Source organism: Triturus cristatus, chromosome 1_2 (genome assembly GCF_964204655.1).
Source record: "Triturus cristatus chromosome 1_2, aTriCri1.1, whole genome shotgun sequence".
NCBI lineage: Eukaryota > Metazoa > Chordata > Amphibia > Caudata > Salamandridae > Triturus > Triturus cristatus.
Window position 1 is genome coordinate 912861851 of NC_140580.1, and position 11045 is coordinate 912872895.

The window sequence follows — 11045 nt, forward strand, 5'->3', positions numbered from 1 at the left end:
ATATATTCTTTTTTTAGATCATTCAGTCTTTGATGTTCCTTCTCCTGGCTACATTGTTCAGTGCGGTGACAAGCCTGCCCTGGAGTCTTTATAATACGTTTGCCATTGAAGAAAGGCATGGCTTTAACCAGCAGGTATGCACTTATCCTGTCTCAATCTGTCTCCTATGCTCTAAATGTGCCAGTTTTGGATGCAGTGCATGAATAAAAATACATTGCTGCATTGGGTTTCTGGGAAATATATGTAAAGATGCCTGGTTTGGAAAAAAGAAATGCACACAGCAATGAATTACCAACTGAGGGATTCTTAGGGAACTTAAGGATGTGCAAGTGAGTAGAGGAGCAGCTGGGCTGGACAAAGGGAATCTTTTGAGGAGGTAGTTGAACACCTTGCATACCAGCAGTTCCCACAAGGGCTCGGACGCAACTCAAGAATTGTCTGGTCAATAGTTTGTTGTCAACACTCATAGAGAACACTCACACTGGCCCATCCTCTTCTAAGAGTGTCCTTATTCCTACACTCCTGAAAGATATGGACATCTGGAAGGTTTAGGGGCTGGACGAGAGTAGTATTCTTTCTATAGTCTCTCTATTCGGATCAGCATACAATAGTTTCTGCTACTCCATCCATGGTGAAACATGTAGAATGAGTACCATCATTCATTCCGATGTAATGGGGTGTAGAGGATGATTTCCAATCTCTTTTGGGCTTATAAGTTTAAGTGTGACTGCACTACAGTCAACTAGAGAAAAAGAAAGATCGGCTCACTGTAGAGATGCTCCGATTTATGGAGAAATGCCAGAGAACTCTCCTCCATGGATATACTTTGGTTTGTGTTATTAAGTGAAAAACTGAAAATTGTGTACAATAATCGGGGAATTAAAATTCAAGGATAGAATTAACATTTCACTAAAGTATTGCAGAATTTTCGAAATGCTTGGCTAAACCACCTCTATATATTGAACATACCTGCATCATTGCTCAAGTATGATGACTTCCACTACTCTCCAGGATTGTCAACATTTTCTTTTTTAGCCACCCAAGTAGATTTAGTATGCATGAAAGATGTGAAGCGTGTGTGTCTCGGAAACGGACAGTAATGTGTAAAGCATTTGGACCGACTGTCTGAGAAGCTTGCAGTACATTAAGAGACCACTTGACGAGATTGGGGCAGCTATTTGCAAGCTGAGGAATTTGGAACAGCTGGATAGGGAGCTGGGAAGCTTAGGGCAACTCGACAAACGGCTTGGGGCAGTTGGACAGAAAGCTAAGTAGCTTTGGGCGAGTGGAGAAAGGACTAAGCAGTTGAACACATCGCTGAGGCAAAGGCCACTGGACAGAGTGCTAGGAATCGTGTGACAGGTGGGCTGAGTGCTGAGACCAGATGATGGGTGGACAGAATGCAGAAAAGCTTCTATTGGATCAACTGATTATGACAAGGTTGTGGTGCAAGCACAGATTGGTAGGAGCTTGTGGTGCGGATAGAGTGCTAGGAGTCTGTGTCAGGGGCACTGCGAGTAAGGAGGTAGTGGTGGGGTGACTGGAGGAGCTTGTGGCAGTGGGACAGTGTGATGAGCTTGTGGCAGATAACGGTATAAGGAGTTTGTGGTGGGGGACTGAGTGAGAGGAGCTTGTGACAAAGGGACTAAGTGCAAGGAGCTTCTGATGGATGGATGGACGGAGCGTGAAGAGCTTGTGATAGGTCTGAGGTATAAGTCAGTTGCAAAAGGGTGCCCAAGTGCATCAATTGACAGATCATGAGAAGCTTTTTAGTACGGAGGATAGAGTGCAAGACAATTTTGGCAGGTAACAGTGTATGAGGAGGCTGAGGCAAGTAGGCAGTTTGTGAGGGGATTTGGGCAAGTAGACATTATGTAAGAAGCTTTGGGCATCACTTGGAGGGAGTGTGGGTGGTTTTGGACCTGCAGCCACTTTTAATACATAGCATGTGGGTGCTTGGAGCACATGTATAGACTGCACATGGTGCTGCATACACATGAGCTAGCTGATAGTCAAATGTGTTTAGCATATGGACAGAAAATGGAAAATGCTTGGGTCACATGGACCTATTTGAGATGCATGAAGTGAGTGGGCAGACCAAGGTAGCGTAGGGTGGAGGAACAGTGTTTCTCAGAGAGCAAAGATGACTGTTCGAGTTCTTTTGAGCATATAGACAGAGGGGTGAATAACTCCCATTGCCTTGGAGAACTCCATTGTCTGTGGAGCCTCTTCCGCCATCTTTCACACTCAAACATGACAATATGCATTGAAGGCATTCAGTTTACTGCGTGCACTATATGCTAACCATTCTCTTATTGAGTCTGCTTCCCTTCTCTGTTTAAGATGCAGTTGGCTACAGTTGCTATTAAAGACCCAAGGTGAGAACCTGCTATGGGTCGCATTTCCTAGATGTAAAATGAACAATTGTGTACTGAAACCGGACAGTTCAAGGTTAGCAATGGTTTTTAATTAAAACCGAAAATCACAGTTGAAACTGCCTGGGAGTGTTGAAGCCAACAACTGCATTAGAAAGTTGTTGTGCTAATTTGTTTATTTAGTCCACAAGCACAGATTTGGTTGACGAACCAGGACATGTCTCCAAGGTGCACCAGTCCAGATCAGTTTAACCCGATCACCAAACCGTGGAGCATGAGCATCGCTGTTATTGTCATGGGTGAAAGCACCATGCATCTGATTAAGCAAACTCCGCCTTCCCCCATATGTGAAAATTATCAAAGTAATTTTTCTTCAATAACCTTAAATGACATTGTTCAAAACTAGCATGGGATAATTAGGTACTACCACTCCTCCAAGACACTCTGCTGCCTCTTCCTCATAGGACAACAAGCATTGATAGGCCAATAGATCTCGCCCTTTTGACCTATTGGCTCTGTCAATAGTTTTGACTAAAGAGTCAGAGTCTTTGAAGCGGCCGACCGTATCATTTTCTAGAGGAGTGCACCACGCATGCGCATGCCGACAAAATGACCCAGGTGCTTTTTTTCTGTTTAGTTACTTTTCCGAGTTGGATTGCGGAGTAAAAAGAAAAAAAATGTGCGAAAGTGCAGGTGGTGGAAGCAACACTGAGATCATGCATGAGGGGAGAACAAGCAACGGGTGAAAGAGCACCATGAGCGGGCAGAATAGAAGCACCCGGATGAGCAGGCAAGAGTGCGGAGTACAGGGGTGAGGAGGAGAAGCAACACATGAGATGAGGGCTGTAGTGGGGAGGAAAAACAGGGAAGAAGTACACAAGGTTGAATACCACATGGAAGGGGTCGTGGAAATTCATTTAGATAACCGAGAGCAATGCGGAGTGCAGGGGGGTGTGTACACGAGAGGGACCGCTTTAAAAATAAAAATCATTTGCAATGCAATAGGTCTCACATTTACGCGTGTTTAAGCAATTGGCTTTGTAAATGACAATGGCTTTTATTTGTTTTAAAAATCAAAACCTAAATAAAAGGCATTGTCGTTTACAATGCCAATAGCTCTAACTCGGGTAAATGCGAGAACTACTGCATTGCAAATGCTTGTTCTTTTGTGCCGCTACGTATGGCAGAACTGTAGTCAGCCTGGTCTTCGTATATTTTCTTAAGTTAGCCTAGGACGCATGCAACACCCTACATGTTATGTAGTTTGCGCCGGAAACAACAATGTACCCAGCTACATTCCCAATCACTTCACTGTTTCTAGGTTGCCCAGGTTATTCTGAAATTGGCAACAGGCACAGCTGGACTTGCGATAAACGGTCACTCACAGTGTCACACATAAAGCAATGAAATTTCACATATAAGCACATTTGAAATGTAACACAAGCAAACTGGAATCTAGGCAGCTACGGAAGAAAGAGTTTAGACAGGTGGAGGAAGGAGCGGGGAGGAAGATGATAGGGAAGAGGAGGAAGGAAGAGGGGAGATAGGTGGAGGACATAAGAGAGAAGTGGAGACTGGGAATGGGTGACAGACATGGGGGAGGAGCCAAACGAGAGGAAAGGAAATGCAGACAAAGTGACCATGGATGAGTGAGATACCCAGATGGCATCGAAAGGGAAAACATTTTGCGAGGAGATGTGGAATTTGAACGAGCGTCAGAAGCAAAAACAAAAAAAAAAGAAGCTGCGAGGCAAAGAGAAAAAGGGGCGCGGGCAGATGGAGAAAAAAAATGAGTAAAAATGGAAAGAACAACAGCAAGCAAAGCAGCAAACTGAAAAATTATGGAAATCTGCAGTCGCTCACTCTGCTTCTCCACTCAGGCTCAGTCCCGGTGAGGTACCTCAGTTCAAGGGCTTGAGGGCTTGGACGCCGTGATTGTCTGCAGCGTGTCAGAAATAAGAGGAGCGGCGGAGAAAAGTGACAGGTTCCGCCAGTAAAGCAGAGACCCCCGTCTGCAGTCCGGAGATAGTAATAAAAAAAACTCAGTGAGCAAATCTCAGTCGACGCGGCACAAGCCCTCGGACAAAGCGGGGATCAAAAGACACCATTAAACGCTCTGTGGCAGATCAAACATCACCCGGCAGACAGACCCCAAGCACCGGCTTGTGAGGGGCCGAAGCGGCTTACCTCCCACACAGTAAAGAAAGTAGTAAAGTGCTGCACGGCATGTGTGACATTTGAAAACAACGCCACTGGCGAGATGCAGCTTAATAATAAAATTAAACTGATACATATCACATGTAATTAACGAAGCCTTGGCGAGTCCGTGAAAGCGCGCCGTGCGCGCCTTCTGCTAAGATGCTGTAATTGCAAGAGACGTTCGGGGAACTCTGCAGAATGCAACTAAGCAGCGCGCCGTGCTCGCACAGCATACGCGTGCATATCTGCTGTCCGGGCGCATGCACATGTCCTGTCCGGGCAGGCACGCCGAACGAAGACCGGGAGGGAACCAAACATGCTTTCCTCCCAATAAAAAGCACGGATTTTGAAGGCGCGCCAATAAGAAGCATTGGTGGAGCTTCCACCTTCGCTTCGCAAGCTAAAGCGACAACAATAGATCTCGCCAAGAGCGAGCAGTGCATGCGCTGCTTCGCTAGGCGAGATCTAAAAATAATGCAATCTCATTGCGTGCTTAACCAAAACGAAAAAAGTAGCGCTTGGATAGCGGTCAAAGCATAGAAGCCAGTCAATCAAAAGTGATAGTAATGAGGCAATACCAAGTGAGAGAGACAGACACGAGATTGCTCAGCTGGGACACGAATAAGGAGCAAGCAAGTGAGTGACAGGAAAGCCAACCAATGGTAAGCAATGGATGTACTCCAAGCCCCTAGAGTGTTCTTGGTAAGCCTACAATATGTCTTGCACCAGACAGAGAGCATGCACGCTCTAGTAGGCGAGACCTAAAAACCAAGCAGAGGAAGTACAATATACCATCCTATTTGTAGCTAAGCTAAAGAAGACACATCGCAGTCTGCCTAAATAACGGGGGCTAGATGGAGGTGAAACCGACATCTGAGCAGTGCTATCATGCATTGAGCCTCCTGGGGCAGAAGAAAAGAGGACCAAAGAAGAGAGACTGGCCTCAGGCAAGGGGTCTTTCACCCCTCCCCCGTCTCTGCCTTTCGAGCGGCAACAATGTACAAGATTTCTGGCCCATGACACCTTAACACGGAACCAATTTCTTATGCAGTTGGTAGGGTCAGGGAGGGAGAGGCGGAGTCTTATGAGGGTTTTGTCACTAGGCTGTACCATAATTACGATGCTCCTTATTTGGGGGCCTTGGTTCCATGGACTGCGGATGTAAGGAGAGTTTGTACAGTCTCCCAAATCACAAAACCTCAGAACTCTGCTTCATGGATATATACATTGGTTTGTATTTAATAAATGTAGAACTAAACTTTGTGTTTAGTAAATGGAAAATTAAAATTCAAGGATAGGGATCACATTTCACCAAAACACTGCAGAATTTTAATGCGTCTGGCGAAACTACCTCTTATCATTGCCTTCCGATGTGTCTGCCATAATGGAATTCAGCTATGGTGATCTGCTATCCTAAGGCCGTTGCCAGAATGTGTCCAAATCCAGGCAGTGCCCGAACACACCAAATTTGTCAAGTGTGTGGCTTTGCTCCCTATGAGAGTCATGCCATGGAGTTGCTCAAAGTATCGAAGGACAATCATGCTCTTAAATTGATCAAGAAAAGGGTTGGTACTCGCATTCGTGACAAGCGAAAGAGAGAAGAGCTTAGCAACGTCCTATCGGCAGTGAGAAAGGCTGCTGACAAAAAGGATTAAGCTCGACGAAATTCTGAACAAAAGGTACCTCTTGTCATTGAAGACAATTAAATCAGTGCTCAAGTGTCTGTAATGCACTTAATAATCCATTTTGGCAACAAACTTCGGCAACCATGCAATTGTATGCTGACTAGCCCACACCATAACTCTTAAACCTCAAAGCAAAAAGTGCATTGAAGTGCTTCAACTCCAACAAAAGGGTGTCTGTAACATCCATCGTTTCCCCTCCTTGGAAATTGAGACCTTCCAGGGGTAGTGTCCTTTTTATACATGCATTAAGTAGTGAGAGGAAGAAAATAACGTGTACAGTGTTATAAACTGGAATATTATTGTGTTGATGAAACCAATAGAAGAGTTTAGATTAGCTAAATCGAAATGGAGCCCTGTGCAGACTTCCCTGAGAAAATTGTCCAGACATTATCTATCATTAGTCTTCAATCTCAAGTGCCAAAACTGCTTCCTGAGTGACTAAACGCACCTGCTGCAAAGCACCGCAAATTCACCTTTGCACCTGTCATTGACAGGCTCAATTTAGGATAATCCATAACCCAACACAACTGTTTTGGGGCAGCACTTTATCGTTCCAGTCCAAGTCCAGCGTAGCGGAAGCAGCAATATCAGGCCTTTTGCAAGAAGCAGTAGACAACCAATGTACTTTTGGATACAGTCACACACCCAAAAGCTAGGTAATGAGAAGGGGGGCGTACAAGTCAATCATATTTTAAATCAAATCAGCAGATCAAGGTGATGTAATAACATAACCACTGTAGTTAAATACATCATCTTTGCACTGGTATTAGAGATTGCTGCCCCAGCTGTAAGGAACATTGATAGACATCCTCACACATCCCTTTGTTGATTGATAATATGTCTTGCCATAGGGAAGTGTAATGGCCAGTCTATGAAGGAACTGCAGTAAGGTCAACCCAAAGTTGAGTTGTCTTTTTCACAAGATAGTTATTTTTCAGTTTGCTCTTCTCATTTGTGGAATGTTCTGAGAGTGATTTGAATAGAATCAAGACTGCAGAAACAAAACCCATTCACTCACACTGTACCTAAAGAGCAACATTTTGGTTGAGGATGCTTGGGACTGGAATTTTGGCAGAGTTTTTGGACTGTTTAACATTTAACCATCCACAATGCGGGTTAAACAGACTGGATCCTATGACTCTTCTTGTCTCCCTCTTGAGGCACTTTAAGTGAGCAAGGAGTTAGACTGTGCTTACTTGCTTCAAACCTGTTGCTGCTCTTCATTTGGCTCCTGCGACAATTGCATATCCTCTTGTCAGATAAACCTACATTTCAACAGGGTCTGTCAGAGATTGAAATTCAATTTACTATAAAGGTTGGTTGTTGGACCCTGTGACAACTTAACAGTTTTCATTTTCTCTTCTTATCATAATAGGAGAAACCGGTTCGAATATCTCCAATTTAATTATATACATATGACATACCTTGTATTTTCGCTGCCTTTGAGGGGGGAACCGAGAAGCTGTCCAAGATGCAATCAGGAAGATGCAGATTTTCTGCATATGACATGGCATTGTGAAAACCTATGCACTTTTTGGCATGAAGGGCGGTCCAAGATTAACGCTGCCCTGGGGCGTACACTCAGTCCCACTGTGGAAGCCTGCCTATTGGGACTCTTCCCCTGCCCGCCTAAGCGCAAAGTGGGGAATAGGTTTGTGGACCTGCTGCTCGCCAAAAGGCAAATAGCGATGGCATGGAAGTCAACTACAGGGCCACAGTTAAATGTTTGGAGCCATGAAGTGACCAACTGGGCTGGGGCTGAGGGGAGAGCGCTGTACAGAGAGGAGTTGAGAGGGCTGCGAAAACGCCCAATTGTACCCCTCTGCCCCCCCCCCAACGCGCTGAGCTCCTCCAACACTTATAGCCTACTCCTGCACTAGTTAGGCCACATAGTTTAAATCATTCTTTTTTGTTTTCCATCCTATCTCCTACCACATATAGGTATCAGATGGCAACATTACACTCCCAGTCCAAACGCAGGTACCCTAGAGTAAAGGGAAGCACATCACACTGCTGGAGGGATTTATACAGGAAGTACAACTTGAATTACCGATAAACATAATGGGCAGTGAGGAATGGGTATAGTAGTCTTGTACCAGATACGCTGCACTCCCTCTCTAATAGCTATGCAATGGTTCATAATCCTATGTACTTGCCTTAATTGCTATACTATATGCTTTATAGAGATGTAATGCCTAAGTACAAGGCGATGGTGTAATATAGTATGTATAAATAAAATGCCAATAAAAATATATTAAAAAAAAGAAAGAAACCCACGAACTCACGTCAGTGTTTAGCATAAATGTCAAAGTCCTATGGCAAAAATACATCAAAAATTACTTGCCGCCCTCTTAAATCATACCTTAGGTATGCCCTGCGATAACTATCTTATTACAAAATGTTCTTTGTCTCCTGAAAGGTAAGTCACTGACTCCTATTAATTTAAAATGTTTTAATAATATTTTACAAGAAGTGGCATGGCGCCCAACGTAGTCTTCCTCATCGAGACCTGGCTGAACCAGTCATCCACTCCTAACATTGCCACAGCTACTCCCGGTGGATACCAAATCACTCACCAGGACCACATCAACAAGCCAGGAGGAGGATTTGCCATCATCCACAAAGAAGCCATCCAGTCCACCACCGACAATACCACCACCCCCATGGTACACCTAAACTACAAGCTCCAAACACCAAGTCAGCCATCAGAGGTTCCCTTGCATACCACCCCGAGTCCAAGCTCCAGCTTCTGTAACACCATCGCAGACTTTGTCCACCCCTCGCCCTGGACTTCAATTTCTACATCTTCGGTGACCTCAACTTTTATCCCTACTACAACACCACTGAACACCTCCTCAACAGGATGAGCAGCCTCAGGCTCACCCAAATCGTCTGCAACCCCATGCACCCCGCAGGACACATGCTGCACCGAATCTTCACCTCCAGCAAGCTCGTCAAGTATAGCCACATCACAGAACTCGCATGGACCGACCACTCCATCGTGCACTTCAGCATCTCCAGGCCTCACAGCTCTACCCCCAAGATGGCCGGCGCTCCCACTACAGCAGGAGCAAAATTTCAGAGACCTGCTCAATACCTCCTACCCAGCTGCTGCCACCAGGAAATTAAGAACCTCATAACCTAGACTACCAACTGCATCAACAGCAACACCTCAATCAAGAACAACAGACGCAGAAGATTTTCCAAACAAGCCAGCTGGTACACCCAAGAACTCAGAACAGCGAAACGCAACAGCAAGAAACCAGAGAGAAGATGCCGCACCAGCAAGGCCACATCCAACAGGACTGACAAGACCTCCATCAAACTCTACCACCGTCTACTGAGAGCAACGAAGAAGAATGTCCTAGCCGCATACATCAAAACCAGCGGCAACAACAGCAAAGAACGATTCAGCATCGTCAAAGAGTTCTCCAATCCTGCAGCTAGCGAAAACATCACCCCCTCAAAAGAGTTCTGCGACAACCGCGCTGACTTCTTCCAAAAGAAGATCGCAACCATATAGAGACCCCAACCCACACACCACAGACTTTCTCAACTGACATGCCCCCACTGCATCCAACATGAACTACGCACTCACTGCCTGGAACCAGCTCTTTGCCCAGAACACCACCTCCATAATGAAATCCATTCATTCTGGAGCTCCCACAGACCCATGCATGCACCGCATCTACAACCTCGAAAGCCATATCAATCACCACCGCCACATTTCCCTGAAGTCTGGAAACACATTGAAGTCAAACCACTACTTAAAAAACTTTCCACCGACCCCAGCGAACTCAATAACCACTGGCTCATCTCCATGCTCCCGGCCAAAGTCCTGGAAAAGACTATCAACAGGCAACTCATGAAACACCTTGACAGAACCACCTACTCAACACTACCAGACCGGCATCCCCTGCAATCACAATACCAAGACTTCCCTGATCGCAACCACCGACGACATGTGAAACCTCCTTGACCAGGGAGAAACGGTGGCTCTGATGCTTCTCGACCTCTCAGCAGCCTTCCACCAAACGCTGATGGAAAGACTCCATCATATCGGCATCCAAGGGGAAGAGAAGGACACAGAGGAGCCTCCTACCACCCTTCCCCTCCGAACCCAAGGATATCATCTGCGGCGGCCCCCACGGCTCTTCCATCAGCCCTTCGATCAGCCCTACTGTTCATCACCTACATGACTCCACTGGCTAACATTGTCCAAGCACACGTCTCAACATCTTATCTTACGCAGATGACACCCAACTCATCCTCTCCCTCACCGATGACCCAACCACCACCAGGACTAACTTCCACTGATGGTATGACAAGCATTGCCGACTAGATGACCAGTTGCCTGAAGGCGAACAAGACTGAAGTACTGATCCTTGGCAACAACAGCAACCTCTGTAACGACCCCTGTTGGCCCCGCACCCAACCCCACCGACCACGCCAAAAATCTTGAAATCATCCTTGATGATAAACTCACCATGACTTCACAGATCGACGTCATCTCTGCCACTTGCTTCCTCACATTGCACATGCTACGGAGAATCTTCAAATTGCTACCCCTGCTCACGAGACGCCTCATGACACTAGCCCCCTTCACCAGCCAACTAAACTCTGGCAACGCTCTCTATGTAGGAATCGCCGCACACTACCTACACTGACTTCAAACCATACAGAACGGAGCAACCAGAGCCATCCTCTACCTTCCTCAACTAACCCACTTCACACTGCACCTTATGTAACTACACAGGCTCCCAACAGAGAAGGGATGCCACTTCAA

General features: G+C 45.9%; 1 protein-coding gene across 1 annotated transcript in view; it reads left to right on the forward strand.

Moving 5' to 3' along the window:
* ZMPSTE24 (zinc metallopeptidase STE24) overlaps positions 1 to 11045 on the forward strand; it is a 149244-nt gene that overhangs the window by 47364 nt on the left and 90835 nt on the right. Inside the window, exon 4 of the mRNA XM_085609667.1 lies at positions 18 to 134. Coding sequence (XP_085465793.1) covers positions 18 to 134 — 117 coding nt within the window. The remainder of the gene's footprint in view (positions 1 to 17; positions 135 to 11045) is intronic.